Below are 13,567 nucleotides of genomic sequence, written 5' to 3'. Positions count from 1 at the left end.
GCTTGAAAGGAGCTTGGTGCAGTACTGCCACAGTTCCTTTTCAGTAGTTTCCACAGCTCTTTGGTATCAGAGCAAACCTTGTGAATATACTGATCGTAAGTCTCTCTGATCATATTCTTTGTGTCTTTCCGTGCTGATTTGTACTTTTCCCATGCTTGTTCCATTTGGCATTGTTTCCACTTTTTGTACAAACTGTTATGTTTCCTTATTAACTTCAATATTTCTTTCTTTATCCACGGAACATTCTTCTCTCGTTTTAAAGTGCGTTTTGGTACAGTTTGACCAATGCACCAGAAAAATGTATTTTTCCAGGCGAGCCACAAAGGTCACACAGATTGAAGGGGAGGTAGGAGTGGGTAGGTGATTCAGTAGTAAGGTGGAAAGGGATTTCCAGTCAGCTCTCCTGTAGTTATATTGAGGCCTGGATTTATGCTTGACAGGTTTTCTGCAGTCTAGGGTAACTAGACTGTCTTGAATGGCATTGTGATCACTGAAGCCACTTTAACCTGGGATACTGAGGAGGGATGATCGGTGAGAAATAGGTCTAATATAGAGCAGGATATTTTGGTGCTTTGTTTTGCTTCTAGAACAAGCTGTTCCAAAAAGAGGTCATAGAACGCTGTTAGAAATGTGTCTGCCAATGGATTTCCAGGAATGGGAGCAGAATCACGGGTCAGTATGATGTCCAGCTTAAAGTCCCCTGTAAGGTAGACGGCATTGTACTTGTGCTGAATGAGTTGCACTCGTCTTAGAGATTCCAGCAATCCTTCATTTATACATGGCTTGGATATTATTGCCCAGTATATGCTACCTATCAAGAATTTGTTGCCCCTACATGTTACCTCCAGCCATAAAGCTCCACTGTCGGTCTCTAAGTATCCTTCTGGGATTGGTTGTAGGCCCAGTTGTATAGGAAGGAGAACACCCCCACCAAACATCAAGGTTCTATCCTTCCTGAAGACCAAGTATGGTTGCAGAAATACTTCACTGTCATAAGTAACACTGCCCGTTTCACAGACACTCACGATTGACGGTTCGATACTGGCCAGTTGTACTCTTATCTCCTGCTGGCTCCTTTAACACATACTATGGGCATTAAACAACAGAATGGTGATGTTTTGGGAGCTCTGTGTGCTTGTAACTGAGTCATTACTATTTACATTATGTCCTTTGTTTGGCACTTCAAAGAACGAGTCTGATGGTACTGGGAGGAAACACTTCCAGCAATGCAAAGACGGCAAGCCACATTTAACACGTTGAGTGCCAGACCAAAATTCATGGGATTGCCGTCTAGAGCCATGAGCTAATAAGATTGAGTTACTCCCTGGTGCCAAAATGTTCACAGGCTTAACCAAACAAGTGATCGCTGGAATGAGGCTATATTTATGATATATTAGGTTAACTTATTATGCATATTAGGTAAAATATTGCAACCCCGTATAGGGTCGTATTGGTTATTATGAATTGTACACCTATACACGCCCCATATGGGTTCACACTTATACAGTAGTTACTGTCCTGACGCTCGGTCATACTTACCTTTTCCTTTGCAGGGACGCGTTATATGACGTTGATTATGAGAGACATGTTTGCCTGTTCATACTGAAGCCGTAAAAAGTACGATCCCCGAATTTAGGTCAAGAAACATTTGTAAAGGAAGATCTTCAGATTTTAGGTTAGGAATATTTTGTATAAAATGTTGTTACATAAAGTTGTAAAAATCATGTGAATTTGGTAAATTAGGGTGTAAGAGAATAAGAAGAATTTGTAGTTAGGGAATATTGAATATGTATATAATTATGTTTGTATAACTTTTAATTTGGTAAGAGAACCTAGCAGCAATGATTGTGCAACATGAGAAACCAGTGACTTTACCATTGAAGATGGTCATAAGTGTTGCAACAGCTGGCTTGGAAACCCAGAGCACAGTGGGGAATTGTATGCTGAAGATTGTAATTCATCAATGTGAATGAACGTCCGAGATCGCTATTTGCTCGGTGCAGGGTTCAAAGTCACTGTAACCTATCTGTGTCGGTGCGACGTAAAGCCCCTAGCAAAAAAAAAGTAAAAATCACTGTAACTGTATACTTCGTCTACATCATCATTGTCCGACTTGTTCAATATATCGTCCACACTATCTGCACTAAGTCTTTTACTGCTCAGTTTACTCATAGGGACTTAAAGGAAAAGGAAACTCACAGCACTGCACTCTTGACATACCCATATGGGGTCGCGGCAAAACAGGAATTGATGAATGGAAGGTGGACTGTGCACATACTTAAATAGACAGCCAACAGATGGCAGGAAGAGATTTTATACAGCTTCGAAACAAACTCTTACTGCGCACCCAAATGGTTTTGCACAGTTCTGGATTTCGAACGAACGTACACCCCATATGGGGACGTGAAGTTCAAAAACTTGACTACACTCACATACCCAAATGGGGTCACTTGGCACTTAACAAATTAATTTTTTTGTAATCAGATGGAGAAATTTTGACGCAGATCTTACGCATGGACATTTCACACAAGACACACTTCACGTACAGCTGATTGAGGCTGCCCTTAGAACAACAAATGTGACATTCAATGTTACATTTCTGTCTGGAGGCCCTGGATTTGTTTCTACGTCTCCATACGCAGCCATAGTCAGGAGAAAGAAGTGAAATTTTGAAGAGGGTGATATCGCAACCCTGCACCTTGCTTGAAGCACAACGCGAGTACCAATGGTCACCTACACATTTTCTCTGGCGCACTATGTTAAACATGATGTTTTACATTTATTCACAATTAGCAAATTCTCTTGGAGGATCAAACTGCTAGGACACTCACTGAATGCCCCATCCTTTAAGATCACCTTGTTACTTCCACACGTGACGTGTTTAACCACTATAAACAACAAGAAAATATGGAGCACTACATGTCACCCTGCTGCCATCTTGTAAGATCTTGTCAAAGATTGTTCATCATTGCCAAAGGTTTTAACAAGATTTGATAGCATATTATTTTTACATGAAGAAAAGGCAAACAGCAGTTTTGGGTCTTGGACTAGCAGTGTATATTCTTTAAAAAAAATGAGAAATATGCAATAAACGATAATTTGCATGGGGAAAATATCAATTCAACTTAATTTTTGCAATGTATTTACAGCCATAATGTCATTTGCAGAGGTTATATTGCATTTACTCACATTAATTGAATAACAATTATAGCAATGCAATGGAAATTCTTATCTAATCACATGAATATGTATTAGGAATTCCATAATGATGATAATAATATACAGAGGTTGTAATCTATCAATCATTGCTGACAGTGTTTACTTATAAGTTACTGTATGGTAATAAACATAAAAGCTATCCACTTACTTGAGATATTTCCGCTTTCAATCTCCTGCTACGCTGCCATTTTTATCATTTTTTATTCATTTCTGTTATCTCTGTTTGTCTTCTGAAAATAGGCAGCGATATGCTTCATACTTTGCAGTTAATACACACACAACATCCCTCGGTCATGAAGACAGCCATTTTTGTTGTTTTGATTCCCATCTCGGCAATCCCAGCATGCCTAGCAGCACAGCGTGCACCGTTCATACTTGAATTACATTGGTCATTTCTGACAGACTTGGCAATTCTTTGATCGATTATAACATGTTCTAATTCAATTCATTACTTGTGCAGACTTGTCAAGTATTGCAAACGATTTGACAAGTAAACTTGTGAAGTAATTGACATGAATATGTATTGTGAAGTCTTGAATTTGACAAAATTTGGATGTGTACATCAGGCTTCAATTGTAAGATTTTTTATAATGTAATGTATGGTTTTAATCAAGTTATCAATGTTTTTAGGGAAAATTGGTAGATTTTTTTGGTATTGTTTCTCAGATGTCTAATTCAATTATAAACAATAAATTATTATATATTAATGGCAGTTACGCTTGGTATAAGTGGAAGTTCCTCTATAGAGGTGCAAGTAAATTCGCACAATGAAGTATAAATAAAATCGTTCTTTTAAATGTGTGTGTCATTTCATTGTTATGAAAGAAACGTATTCTCAGAATGTTTTCCTGAAAACTCTCTATAAAAGTTGTTTCCTCAGGAACTGATAATTTTACATCTTTTATATTTTCTTGTGATTTGGGCTTCCTAACAGTTCTATATTCATGCTGCTTATTGTGTTGTAAAGTGAATTATAACTGATTTTCCTATTACTTTTGCAGTGTGGGAGTGACCAGCGTGGGATCTCTCTGCGGTTCCCACGTTTCTTGCGTATTCGAGATGATAAAGCAGTTGCGGACGCAACTTCTTCTGAGCAGGTAACCATGATCATTACCCTTTTCTCTATCTCTGTCCATTTCATCACCAAAGTGCCCTGTCTTAATTTATTTTTATGTGCCTTCATTTCTGTTATCCCTGTTTGTCTTCTGTAAAATACTTCAAAGAATTTTTTTTCTGTTGCCTACATTTGATTGCCCTGTTTCACTATCTCTGATCACGTCTTGCGTGCATATCTCGTTCATTTACAGTTACAAGGTGGAGTGAAGCAGTGTTACCTTAATTGAAAATGTTAATAAAATGTGTATTCTGATTTAACATGTGAAATGACTAAGTAAAGTAATCTTGACCGATGATGTTAATGAATTGTGAGAGTTTTTTTATTTAAGCCTGTGTTTGGAGAAAGAAAATACTTTTCACACCTTTACTTTCAATCACTATGAACTGAATTTTGGTCATTCAACTCTCATTTTTCTCATCATGAGCCAGTACGAGAACCATGTGTTGTATGTCGGTATTACCATCATCTATACTTTTTAAGGTACAGTCAAAGGTTCCATCTTTACGATACTAAACATTTTTTTGTTTAATTAGCAATTAATAATTTCACCTTCAATAAGCTGTAACACACGTATTGAGCCTAACCTCTCTTGGGTAGACGAGGACGAATATTCAACTACAGCACAATCTTACTCCATGTGTGTGCTTACACTCCAATATTCCACCTGCCTCATGACCTCTTAATTAAGAATTATCATAGGATATAAACTTAATGGTTTTGATCCATATTGAATTGTGATCACAATAATAATTCTAAAATTAATGTAGTAATGGGCCACCTTTTCAATACAATAATATGCAATATTTTTTTTAATTACATTAATAAACTAGGGACTAGTTTCGACCTTGGCTGGCCATCATCAGCCTTAATGTAATACATCTAATAACTAAACAAATGTACAAACACACAATTGACATAAAAACAAATGTACAAATACACAATTGACATTAAAAATCTGGGATGAACTATGCGTAAAATTTGAAATATAAATTAGGCTCTAAATTCTTAGCATCTGGAGTATGCTCATCATCCAAACTCTTTCTTGTGTTAATATTCATAGCATTGTTAGTTCCATCACTGCTAATCATTACAATTTCAATTGCAAAATGGGAACTGGTAAATGTTGATTCTCACGAAATCTACTTGAGTGGTATTAGCAGTATGCAAGCCACTAAACTCCACTGAAAATAACCACCAGCTGACGCAGAACTGCTAGATGGTGTTTCCACATCAACCAACGTAAATAAAATGAAATGTTCCCGAACTGCTTGTTAAAATCGTGCTGAAATGCTGTTGGACATTGTCAGGACGGCACATGAAGATATAGTTAAACTGACACATTCCTAATTTGTGGCTGGTATAAATTCGCAATTCATTGCGGTGTCCATGAAGTTATTCTGAATAAATGATAGATAAAATTAGATAAAATGAATGAACTGAAGCAGTAAATGTGTTAGTCAAATGGCATAGGTTATATGAGACTTACCTCTCGTTGCGGCATGTGGTGTGTGGCCTATTGTTGTGTGCCTCATACTAACAGTTGTGAGGTTCAAAGGAAAAGGAAGGGGGCAAGGCAAGGAGAGAAATGGGCAGCAAGGGGAGAGGGGGGGGGGAGGGTGGAATTAAGGCGGGGCCAAAGGATGTGGGGAAAACAGATGGCTGCTGAAGAAAGGTACTGTGAATAGTATGAAAAACTGAATTATGACTTGTTGGTTTGATGTTTCCAAAATGGGAATTAGAAGGTCAAATAGGATATTTGGCTTTTCTGAAATGTCATTAAGATTATGATTTGGCTTAAAATATTGATCTATATGTATGAAGCAGCTTTCAGTAATGTTAAGGAGGGGTCCTTTGTTGATGATTTTAAGAATTTCCATATCTTGTTTTTTGTCCGTGAGTTTGTGATAATAGTCATGCATATGCTGTCCTACAGCTGAAAATTTATTGTACTTCAGGGCATTGATGGGTTCCGAGTACCTTATATTAAAGTTCCTCCCAGTCTGTCCGATGTAAGAAGAATTACAACTGTTGCAAATAATCCTGTATACTCTTGTTTTGAAAAACTATTGAACTTGTTTATGGATGTGGCATTGTTTAAGACTTGTACATTCCTATTGTTGGTTTTGAAAATTACTTTCACATCGTGCTTTTTAAAGATGTTGGTGACTTTGTAAATTTGTTTGTTGAACATAAAGATAGAAAGGGAGGAGTTGTTTTGTTTAGTTTTTTTCAAAGTGGTAGAGGGGCGATATTTATTGATTATTCTTTCAATAACGAAACTGCTGTATCCATTAGATTTAGCTATATTACGAATGGGGTTCAACTCATTTTTGAGGTGTCTTTTAGACATTGGAACATTGAAGGCTCGGTACACCATGCTGTTGTACGCTGCTCATTTGTGAATTTGGGGGTGTGAAAAATCTTCACGGATTGTAGTGACAGTTTGGGTGGGTTTGCTGAAAATCTTATCTTAAATAGCTTTGACGCCTGATAATAGTCAGTCTAAAAAATGGATTTTCTGTCTAGTTTCGGATGCAGGTGTGAATTTTATATGCGGGTCAATGTTATTTAGATTAATGAGGGTGGTAGCGGCATCTGTAATGCTCTCATCCATAATTACTACGGTGTCATCTACATATCTTGCCCAGAAAAGGATGTTGTCAAAGTTATTATTATCATCTTTTTTGGTGTATTCCAAAAAATCCAAGTAAATCTCGACTAAGATACGGAGGCCGGCGATCCCATAGCCAATCCTTCTTGTTGATAAATAACATTATCGAAAGTGAAATAATTGTTGCTTATAACTAATTTAAGCATAGATATGAAATCCTGTATTTCTGACATACTTAGGCCGCTGTATTTGCTTAAAATGTTTTGAATGATGGGGCATACTTTGGAGATTTGTATGCTAGGATGCATGTTTCCAATATCGAATTAGTGGAGAGAATGATTGGATTGAATGTTAAAAATTTTTAATTTATCGATCAGTTCTTTAGTATTCTTGACGGATTTGTTCAACAAAAAATGATAGTTCCTTCTTAAAAATCTTGGAATGAATTGTGATGCTTTATATAATGGCCTCGGTCTATAGTTAATGATCGGGCGAATGGGGACACCGGTTTCGTGCATCTTGGGGAGGGCTTTACTTCCCTATAAGAAATACTTGCCGTAATTTACATTAGTGTAAAGCAAATTTGCATCATCATATTGTTTCAACAAAATATGTACATTTCTTAAATCACCCATATTTTCTTCAGTGCTTGACAACGCATTATGGCATTCCAAATGGGGTAACTTGGAACACAACCAGCCACACTCATATGCATATGTATTTTCCTGAATTAAATCAAACCCACAGATCACACCTACAACAACATATCAGTATTGAAGGTTAACTACTGCACTATACAATGCAATATGCGTATTATATTTTAAGCCAGTTAAAATATGGGTCGAGCAGGTCAGAAGATTGTGAAGTACTATAAAAATCTCTTTGTCACTGAAAGAAAATATATGCAAACACAATATTACTTACATTTTCTTGTCACGAGGGAAATGGAAGAAAGACAGCGCATTCTTCTCTACTTCATAGCTACTGCAGGCAAACACAGCACATACCTTTCCCCTCATGTTGAGAGGAGATATCAAGGAATGACAGTCCGACTCGTTGGCTGAATGGTCAGCGTACTGGCCTTCGGTTCAGAGGGTCCCGGGTTCGATTCCCGGCCGGGTCGGGGATTTTAACCTTCATTGGTTAATTCCAGTAGCTCGGGGGCTGGGTGTTTGTGATGTCCCCAACATCCCTGCAACTCATACACCACACACAACACTATCCTCCACTACAATAACACGCAGTTACCTACACATGGCAGATGCCGCCCACCCTCATCAGAGGGTCTGCCTTACAAGGGCTGCACTCGGCTAGAAATAGCCACACGAAATTAATTATTAAGGAATGACACATGCTACTGTTTAATTATGTCAACTCACTGAAAACGCATAAATAACACCAAGAACTTCACACACAAATACACGTGCTCTTATGACAGAATCAGTAGTTTTCAGGTCAGTCCGCTAGAGAGAGCTCTAATAGCTGTCCCTCGATATCTCGCAGTGTGTCGCGTATTGTCTCTACTGTATTTGGTAAGTTCAATGGTATTTCAAAATCAGGAGTATACAGGATTATTTGCAACAGTTGTAATTCTTCTTACATCGGACAGACTGGGAAGAACTTTAATGTGAGGTACTCGGAACATGTCATTGCCTTGAAGTACAATAAATTTTCAGCTGTAGGACAGCATATGCATGACTATAATCACAAATTCACAGACATAAAACAAGATATGGAAATTCTCAAAATCAACATCAAAGGACCCCTCCTTAACATTACTGAAATCTGCTTCATGCATATGGATCGATATTTTAACCCGAACCATAATCTTATTGACATTTACCGCCTCGGCCAGGCAGCCCCTCTTCAGCCTTGAATACAATCTTAAAATAATACACTTGAACACTAAAAAAAGAAGCAAGAAAATTAGCCTTGTAACCTGATTATCTAAAATATTGGTACATTTATTGCAAAATGGATAACATTTGATAAACTCATGATAAAATGTCAGGAGCACTATCTGTGGTCATTCTAAAATAATGTAGTCCTAAATTAAAACTAGATCTTCTTCTTGGATAAAATTTAAAGTTCTAATAAAATGGTTCAATAAATTGTGTTTATGACATGTAGTATTGTCAACGGTTCCGACTGACTTCAATAGCTGCGAAGCTCACCATGGAATGGAGTGGTGTTGCAATTCCACCTCATTATATTGTAACAGTAAATGTGGTACTTCGGTGAGCACGAGAAACGCAGGGCGTGTACCAATCTGTTGAAGTGCATACAGAGGGAGAGGGTTTATTTTAGAGAAAATCTTTCAAAAATTTTTTTCCTGAGTTTATTAATGAGTTCAAAATCATGTCACCTTTGTACAGAAGACACAGTAGAAAGTGTTTCTCGCCCTAGGGTTGGCGATGACCTTGGATTCCGACAGCTCCTCTCTTTTCCATACTAGTGGACCACCATTCCTCCCTCGATGGAAGTTCTAGAAGATCCATTCGACGTCTAGAAGATCCATACGGTATAGTCACTTAAAGTTTGTGGCACTTGGCATAATGTGAAGTTATGCCACACGACTTAGTTCTTAGTTTGAATCACCATTCAGTGTAATCAATTGCACTGGAAAAAATAAGGATGTTTCACTCGTGAATTCAGACTTGTTCACGCATTGGTAATGACATGAAATAAGAATAAAACGAAATTAATCATGTATTAACAGTCCTCGGTTCGACTGTTCATAGAATCGAAACGCACAGCTGAATGTTCGCAGAACTGAAATGTACAGTTCTTAATAGAATTGAAATACACAGTTCACATACACAGCCTACAGTTCATTACTTACAATTATTTACACAGTTCATGAAATGGTAAATTAGTGACGTAGTCATGCTTGCAATTTGAGTAATTCTGAATTAAAGCACAGTCTCGTTAACTTGAAGTATTCAGTACTTTGTAAGGAGCAAACTGTTCCAAATCCTGTCCACAACATTAAACTTTAAATTAAATATTCACAAGTCATAGACACACGTGTAGAAAAAACAGTCACTTGATGATGTTTAGATGAAGCACAATTTATATCACGCCCCGTTGGAGCAGAAGTTTATCACTCACAGTTTAAAGAAACCCGTACAAGTTCATACTCATTGCGTTTGAGTTAAAGTCCACGGACTCGAAGTATGACGGCCGCTTCACGCTATATCGCGGTCCTCGCGAACCGACTGCACGAACTCCACTGCCATGCATGCATATACACACACTGATCACACACTGCTCTGCTAAGCGAAGCAGTACTGTATTTATATCCGATCCGTGCCTTCACACCTCATTCCATAACTTGGTCGTCTCATGTCGGATTTACGTGAAATTTTGCATGAACGTAGATAAAGGATTGGGCTACACGATGATGTGGTTAATTTTATTTAATTATTATTGTGGGGAAAGTTATTATCCATAGAAACTCGAGGAACATTCCACACTAGTCTAGGCCCTCTGTGTTGTGGTGAGGTAGGCTGTGATGTCACATGCACACAGCTGTTGCTCGCTGTTCAGTCAGTCTTTCGCTGCCGGTCTGGAGCATAACGCGTAAGTTTTAAATTTCCATTACGAGGACTTAGTTTTGTACCGCCGTTACGGGTACATCTCCCCCTCCTCCTGGGGAAAAGAAAATTCGATAGGATTTTCTTTTAATGATGTTCTCTCCTGAAATATTTCTTTAGGTTGGCTGCATTGTAAATGCCCTCGATGCTTCCATCCAGCTTATTAATTTTGTATGCCCCGTTTTCGAGAACCTCTGCAAATTCTATATGGTCCTACATAAAGTGGGCAAAACTTTGCATAAATGTGAAACAGCTGGTTTTCTTATCAAAACATAATCATTGACCCTAAGTAGTTGTCGAAACGCGCGGTTTCGGTATCAGTTCTCCCTAATCCTAGCAGCATGTCTGAGTTTCTCCCTTGTTGCGCCCACGCGAGTATGATGAGTGATTGCTGGATCTTGAGGTAAGGGTAGTACTTGGTCCGATGGCCTGTCAGGCACGACATCCCTATGTACAGTTATGGGGATGTCCTGAGTAGACTCATGAATGGTTGAATTAACACATTGCTGCATCACGGATAAAACTTCGATCCATTTCCAGTGTTGAGTTCTGCAATACAAACGGCAAAACCTTGCAATCTCGCACATGATTCTCTCAGCGGGATTAGCCTCTGGGTGTCGAATAGAATTCATAATGTGTCTTATACCGAGTTCTTCAAGTGCCGTTTGGAACTCCATAGATATAAATTGGGATCCATGATCGGTGAGTAGGAACTCCGGTTTCCCCATTCCTGGAATAATGCTTTTCTTGATCCTTCGGAGGATATTTCCGGCATTAGCCTTCTGTATGGGCAGTAGCATCGTATACTTAGAGAAGACATCTTCTGCCACCACAATGTGCCTGTTGCTGCGGTTCGCCTTGGGGAGCGGCCCATATAGGTCTAAAGCTAGTATTTCACCGGGTCTTTTGGGAAGAAGTGGCTTCGGAAACTCCCTTAATAATCTATTATTAGGCTTAGTCCGTTGGCAGACATCACAAGTTCGGAGAATGTTTCTAATATCATGTCCCATGTACTCCCATGTGAACTTTTCCTTTACGATCATCATTACTTTATACGTGCCGGCATGTCCGGATATTGAATGACAGTGCCAGATAATGTTGGACCTTAAGCGCGAAGGAGCATAAATTCGGCATTTGGTTTTGGCATGATCAAGATACATGTATAACAATCCATCATGAAAGCAAAAGATTGAGCCAACTGTGAGATGCGAAAATAGTCATCGTCATTTGCAGGAATCAAACCCTTAAAAAATCGTATCAATTCTCGGGACTTCCTATTTGTCCCCTGTGCTTGGGGTAAGTACTGTAATTTCCAAAGAAATTCCTCATCTTCGTTGCTCATGACTTCTATGTGATGACTAATGACGACATCGACCGGATTGCGGCTTAAAGCGTCAGCTAGGACGGTCTTCTTTCCTGGTCTGTGGATGACAGTTATGTTGAACTGCTGAATAAAGAGCGCCCACCCGGTTACTCTCTCACTAGTTAGATCAGAAGACATGATAAATGTGAGGGCTTTGTGATCCGTTTAGATGGTCACGGGATACCCATATATAATCTTCCTCCAGTACAACAAGGAATACACAATAGCAAGAGCCTCAAGTTCAGTGATAGTATAAGATCTCTCATGTGGTCTCAACTTCCTGCTCATGAATGAAATGAAGATGCGGACATCAGGCTTCTCAGGATCGATTTGGTACAGTGCTATGCCGATGCCCACGGAGCTGGCGTTGCACTCATGCACTCATGGCAAAAGGGCTATTCAAAGTTAGGATATGCTAACTGTACGCTTCCCTGAAGCATTTTCTTTGTTTCGGAAAAAGCCTCCTCGCATTCCTTTGACCATTTCCACCTGTTATTTTTCTTGAGCAGCAGCTGCAAGGATGCCACTGTCTTGGTGTAATCTGAGCAATGCTGTGCAAAGAACTGACCCAGTCCCAGGAATTGTCTCACATGTTTAATTTTTGTGGGTTTCGGGAAATCCAAAATGCTCTGAATCTTGGCCGGATTAGGCCTGATCCCGTCTCCACTAATGAGGTGACCCAAAAACAGTACCTCTGTCTTAAAAAACTGGCTTTTATGGGCATTTGTCTTAAAATTTTTGGTTTTGAGTTCGCTGAGTACCTTATTGATGTCTTCAATGTGTTGCTCTAAGGATTCCGAAGCTATCAGGATATCATCAACATAAATCGTTGCGATTTCTTTTATCTCATCGGATAATTGATTCTCATGAGCCCTGATGAGAACTGCCCCCGAATTCTTGATCCCGAAAGGGAGACGATTGAATGCATATGTAATGTAATGTTCTCAAAAATAAAGCCTGTAAATTTCCTGCTATCCTCTGCCAATAAGATGTGGAAATAAGATGACGTCATGTCCATAGTAGAGAAGAGCTTCATGCCTCTAAATTTCCGGATGACATCCCTGAGTGAAGGTGGGTGATCATGTTCCAATACAAGTCTATCATTGAGCATGCGCGCATCCAAACACAAACGTAGACTGCCGTTCAGTTTTCTAACAATGGCCAGGGGGTTTAGATATGGAGTGACACATTTAGAAATGATACCGTTGTTTTCCATCTCTTTGATCACAGTCCTGGCTTCCTCACGGTACTTCTCAGGAACTGGATAGGGCCGTTTTTTTTATAAGGAGATGTGTCCTTAACATTCAACTGGTATTCAAAATCTCTAATAACACCGGGTTTGTCATCAAAAACCTCAGGAAATTTCTCAAATATTTGTCGAGTTGCCTCTGCCACGCGTAAATTGAACTCTGGGCTTTCAGCCGCAGTGGTGAGAAATATGAAGTGATCACAACCTTCGTTGAACACATCCTCAATAATGGGCACTTCCTGGCCCTCGACAGGTCCCTCTTGACCGGGTCTACCCTCTTCATAATCTATTCCATCGACAGGCAGAGCATCGCTCATCTTGCCTTCAGCTTCTATGAATGGGGTACCCAGACCTTGGCACTTCAAACTATTACAGTCTATCAGCTGCAACTCTACAGAGTCGATGTTAAAAA

At 39.1% G+C, this 13,567-nt stretch overlaps 1 protein-coding gene across 3 annotated transcripts in view; it reads left to right on the top strand.

Annotated features, from left to right (window-relative positions):
- DNAlig1 (DNA ligase 1) overlaps positions 1–13,567 on the top strand; it is a 719,906-nt gene that overhangs the window by 687,899 nt on the left and 18,440 nt on the right. For all 3 annotated transcript variants that reach the window (XM_068225852.1, XM_068225851.1, XM_068225853.1), the window contains one exon: positions 4,221–4,316. In XM_068225852.1, the coding sequence (XP_068081953.1) occupies positions 4,221–4,316 (96 nt within the window). The remainder of the gene's footprint in view (positions 1–4,220; positions 4,317–13,567) is intronic.

Source organism: Anabrus simplex, chromosome 2, assembly GCF_040414725.1.
Source record: "Anabrus simplex isolate iqAnaSimp1 chromosome 2, ASM4041472v1, whole genome shotgun sequence".
NCBI lineage: Eukaryota > Metazoa > Arthropoda > Insecta > Orthoptera > Tettigoniidae > Anabrus > Anabrus simplex.
This window is presented reverse-complemented; position numbering and strand designations above follow the sequence as displayed.